The 5,213-nt window shown below is 38.8% G+C and overlaps 1 protein-coding gene across 1 annotated transcript; it reads right to left on the bottom strand.

The window, feature by feature from the left end:
- Window positions 1-652: 652 nt before the first annotated feature.
- On the bottom strand, window positions 653-4,190 carry LOC103994568 (transcription factor MYB4). The gene is made up of 3 exons (XM_009414937.3): window positions 3,688-4,190; window positions 2,321-2,450; window positions 653-1,350 (listed from the first exon to the last, which is right to left on the bottom strand). The coding sequence occupies exons 1-3, from the start codon at window positions 3,839-3,841 to the stop codon at window positions 849-851; spliced, it is 786 nt and encodes a 261-aa protein (XP_009413212.2). The 5' UTR covers window positions 3,842-4,190; the 3' UTR covers window positions 653-848.
- Window positions 4,191-5,213: the final 1,023 nt, after the last annotated feature.

The following is a 5,213-nucleotide window of genomic DNA, read 5'->3' on the forward strand; positions in this document are numbered from 1 at the left end:
TCTATCATGAAAGATCGAAGCATATCGATACAAGATTTCATTTCATAAGAGATCATATCAAAAATAAAGAAGTGGATATACATTATGTCAAGATAAGTGAACAAGGGGCTGATATACTTACAAAACCTTTTAAATTTGAAATATTTCAACAACTTCGAAAGAAACTTGGCATGCTAGATGGAACAAGTTTAAAAGGGGAGAATGTTGGAATTAAACTTGTTCAAGTATCATAATAAGGTTCATTTCATCAAAGAAAGGTTCATTGCATCAACTGGGAGAATCATTACATCAAGAAGAAAAAATGGATTAAAAGTCTATAGAAGGATAAGTCAAATTGGTTATTGATTCTTAAAAGAGTTTCTTGAAAGAGAATGATTTATTTGAATACAATTAATGTAATGAAAAAAGAGAGTTTCTGAAATTATAAAATATTTTTTTTCTTAAGAGAAATATAGAAGATTGAAGCTTGTCCTACTCTTCTTCTGTTTGATAACTTCATCCCCTTTTCCTATCAAGTTCAACAAAAAATACCTTCATCCGAAGACTACAACGATGAGCGGTCCATGCATCCACAACATATACGGATTCGATAAGTACGATTTCAGGTTTCCCTAGTCGACTGGAAGCATCTCTCTGTGAACGAAGGTGGAAGTGAGCAGCAACCGATGGATGGGGGTGATCACAGTTTACTTTAACAGGATACATTCAGTCTGGTGCGAAAGGAACGAACAGCACAACGAGTTTTAGGTCTATAAGTAGACGGTGAACAAACAGGAAAAGCCACAAGGAGCTGCTTAACGATGAGAAAATTAAAAAAAAAACAAAAAAAAGGGCAGGCATGATACGGTTCAATTGAGAAAATATAATGCAAGGTCCTCACAGCCTATGAGCCACCTGTCCAGCTCATCGAACACCGCCTGTGCATCTGATTTGGTTCCAGAAATGCCACCCATGACTCCATCTAGAGAACCATTTCCATCTCCACCTCCAGTCTCATAAGCTTCCGCTCCAAATTCATTGCTGGTGTTTCCACCACCACCGTTCAGTGTGGGCACCGAGTCCAAGTCCAAAAGATGCAACTCGGGCGACAGTAATCGTAGGGGCTCATGATCATGAGTAGTGCCATCCGGTGGTGAAGTCATGATGGCAAGATGCAACTCCTCCATCGCGTCCGATCCCGTGGTGAAGTCATGATGGTTTGATGCGAACGGAGTAGCGCTGTCGACGTTTTGATTCAGCTCGAGATTGAGGTCATCAATGGTCAGTGACCTTTTGCACAAGTGAGTATTCCAGTGATTCTTTATCTCGTTGTCCGTTCGTCCTGGTAACCTTCCGGCAATGAGCGACCATCTGCACCAGAAAAAAAGGATAACAATGATATGAAGGGATCGGATACCTAGCAAAGAAAAGAAATACGATAGAGTGTGCGGCGGAGGAGGTCCATTCGATGGGGTCAGGTGGTCTATACATCATCGTCGTGTTCCAGCTGGTCGGTTCACACCATTGTCAAAAAGAAAGAGAAAGAATGTCTCATGTACATGATACTATCGAATCGAAGAGTTAAGTTACGTCAATTGAGCTTGGTGCATACTGAAATTGGTTACACAAACCTGAATATGGTGTCGAAGACAAATGATTATATATGCGGGTTGTTGGATGAGATAATACGAAATCGATTCGAACGATCGAACAGCGCGTCGCTGACGGGGCGGGCAATCACAGGCCTGCTGTTCTTTACCGGGTCCAAATTCCAATGACTGTTCCTGGCGACACGCCATCGCAAATGCGATTCCGCTCGTGACGGGGGCAATCATAGGCCTCCCGTACTTTACCGGGTCCAAATTCCAATGGCCTCCGGCAGACGATGACACACAAGATTCGGGACGATTGCTTTTCTCTTTACCCGTCCCCATTTACGGTATTGACTTGAAAGCTGGAAGACGAGGTACCCGTCTGTCCCGTTCGAGATTCAAGGAGTCCTAGAAGTTTGCTGTTTTCGCCAAGCAAAATGCTTTTAGGGCGCCTTTTTCCAACATATCAGGACACGAATTCCAAGCCATTTGAAGTACTTTGCAAAAGAGAAGGGGAGGGGCGTGTATGTATGCAATAATAGAAAGCCCGGTTTGGTTATGCCAACCATAGATCTCATGCAACATACCTACCTACCTGCTGTCAGCAAAATCAGCGTGTGCAACATATGCCTACGCAGTATATAATATATATGGTATTTGTGTCGATGTGAATTCATACGAGTAAATCGATGCTCCACTGCTTTAGAAAAATGGTAAGCCACAACTAGTCAAGTGAAAGAGACACGCACCTGTTTCCCAAAAGGTTATGAAGTCGAATTATGAGGTCGTCTTCCTCTTTCGATATGTTTCCTCTTTTGATCCCTGGTCTCAAGTAGTTTAACCATCTCAACCTACAACTCTTACCGCATCTATTTATCCCTGATAATAAAAAAACAAATAAAATATTTTTTTTTTTTAAATGTAATTCTTTGAGCACTGCAATAATGATATGCGTACCAATAAGGAAGGTCAACATAAAACAACATTACTAATACTTTTATGCGGTTAATTTTATACGTTACTTCATATTTTTAGATTTCGTTGCCTTCTTAGCCTTCTCAAGGGTTGGGTCACGACGTAATTAAGAACAGCGATACAGTTGAAGAGTAAAAAAAAAAAAAAAAACTGTGCGATGCACGTGTGTGATTTTATGAACCACAGGATTCCCATTAATCGCTGCGTTTAAGAGCCAAAGTGTTGAGCTTCCTTTCCGGTCGCCGTCGTACTTTCACAGAAACGCACTGATTAGTTAGGTAGATCCAATACGGTAACACGATGCGACAACTTTTGGGAACAGTAGATATAGTTTACCGACACGGAAGTGAAAGATGGGAGATAACGGTTAGGCAGCAAGTTGGTTTATATATATATATATATATATATATATATATATATATATATATATATATATATATATATATATATATATATATATATATCTCTCTCTCTCTTAATTTTCTCTTCTTAATCCCTGTCGCTAACTCATCTGGGTTTGTGCATTTTGAAGAAACGATAATCGATAATCAAGAAATGAGAAAGAAGAAGCATTTAAGGTAGTAAAAGCACTGAAGAAGGGGGTTCCCACGGAAGTGTGCCAACAGATTTGATAGTTTCATGATTTCAGATCCTAGTAAACAAAAATAAACGGAAGAAGAAGAAGAAGAAGAAGAAGAAGAAGAAGAAGAAGAAGAAGAGTACTATGGAATTGAGCCTAGCAATTGAGCCTCAAGCAGAGAGAATCTAGGAATTGGGAATGACCTCGGACAAGGGTACTATGGCCTTGGCAGATTCCATGCGAGGGATAACAAAGTTGCTTGCTTTCTTTCGGCTAAGTACCTGCTCCGATCCAAGTCCGAAGCTTAGGAGAAAAAGACCTGGTATCGAGCAAATGGATTATTTTGCCGAAAAGAAAAAGCATACGTCTGTCTACCCTTGAAAATTTCCCATCTCCGTAAAGGTAAACAGCTGAGCCAGCAGAATTGGGTAGAATTAAATGAGTGGAGCAGCTAGACTGCTTTTTCATTTGTCTTCAGCAATCAACTGGCAGGAGAAGCCAGCGCGTGCGCGCGTGTCAAAGAGAGAGAGAGAGAGAGAGAGAGAGAGAGAGAGAGATGACCAGCTTTTGCGGGGAGGGTTCTCCAGTTCTTGTCACCGTGGGCTCTGACGTATTCCACCAGCTTCTGGTCCTCCTCAGCCGTCCAAGCTCCTCTGTTCACCACGCTCTCCGTCACTCCCTTCTTCTTCCCTCTTTCTGCCATCTTCTTCACCATCTTCCTTTGCCTTTTTGTTCTCCTAATTAATTATGGCTACGAAGACCCACGCTCTCCACCACTCCCTTCTTCTTCCCTCTTTCTGCCAACTTCTTCACCATCTTCCTTTGCCTTTTTGTTCTCCTAATCTTATATACTGTTGCCTCTCATGTATATAAGATTCCAACAAACGATGTCACCATACAACCATCACTAGTGCCTGTGCTACTTCTCACACTAGTGGCAGCTGATCCACATGTACCGTGAAGCACAGTACACAAAAGTAGCCATGAATAGAACGGCGAAGACGGACGCGAGAATATTCCAACCTTCTTCCCCGACGCGTGCGTTTTGACAGAGGACTTAGGATGTGAAAAAGTTAAAAGCAACAACAGTACGTTGGCGATGGCAAATGGCCTACGACTCCTCCGGAGGCCTCTGTTTGGCTACCCACGGGTGAACTGGCAGTCTCGTTCCATGTTTCACAGCGTGAGTGATATCAGTATGTTCTACACGGCACTCGTGAACTCCTCCATCCGACTGCTACTCATGTCATTAGTTATTTGTCTTCTTCTCAAAACAGTTGCATGTTCCTCGCTTCAAAACGACATAGTCCGTGAAGAAAGAAAGAGAGATCACTTGCGAGTGCAAATTTTTTTAATAATAATAATAGTAATAATAATAATAATAATATATTATTATTATTATTATTAATAATTTAAGATTATATCAAATAGAATAATAATAATAATAATAAAGTATTATTAACTTAAGATTATATCAAATAGAAGAAGAAAAAAATAAGAAAAAAAAATCCATATTGAATTTCTTTAAAAAAATACTTACAAGATTTTATTATTTTTAAATTCAAGTTTTGTAGATTTGAATACTTGAAATTTGGATGTATCGATACATGAAGATACCATCTATTTGAATATATAAAATAATCCATAGTTGAAAAAGATTATTTTCTTTACCTTGAAGATCTTGAAATATAGATTATCATCATTATAGATTTAATATCAAGAAAGAAAAAGATGATACATAAGTATAATCTTTTTTCACACACACCTAAGTGATTTCTAACTACTCATAAACTTAAAAACTTGGATGGATCTTCATATAGATATCATATATTTATAGATATAGAATAATAATTTTAATCAAAATATTTTTATCTATAAAATTTTACCTAATTAATTTATTTTAAAAATTAAAAAATATATCTATTTTTAAAATATATTAAATCTTAAGATAGTCGGTCAACGATCAAGTGATCATCGCCACTTGCGCCTATTATTATTATATCAGTTAGTGGAAAACAAGCCGCCATTATTCTGTTGTAATTTTCGACGAGGTTTTTGATAAGATCAGTTTTCAGCGATCCAAAACG

This window comes from Musa acuminata, chromosome BXJ1-8, assembly GCF_036884655.1.
Source record: "Musa acuminata AAA Group cultivar baxijiao chromosome BXJ1-8, Cavendish_Baxijiao_AAA, whole genome shotgun sequence".
Taxonomy (NCBI): Eukaryota; Viridiplantae; Streptophyta; class Magnoliopsida; order Zingiberales; family Musaceae; genus Musa; species Musa acuminata.

What these genes read in the sequence shown, in the direction of transcription:
- LOC103994568 (XM_009414937.3), bottom strand. Translation starts at nt 3,841, where the DNA reads ATGGTGAAGAAGATGGCAGAAAGAGGGAAGAAGAAGGGAGTGACGGAG. An exon ending in AACCCTCCCCGCAAAAGCTG is followed by an intron (nt 2,451 to 3,687) that starts GTCATCTCTCTC and finishes TTTTATTATCAG; the next exon opens with GGATAAATAGATGCGGTAAG. An exon ending in CATAACCTTTTGGGAAACAG is followed by an intron (nt 1,351 to 2,320) that starts GTGCGTGTCTCT and finishes TTTCTGGTGCAG; the next exon opens with ATGGTCGCTCATTGCCGGAA.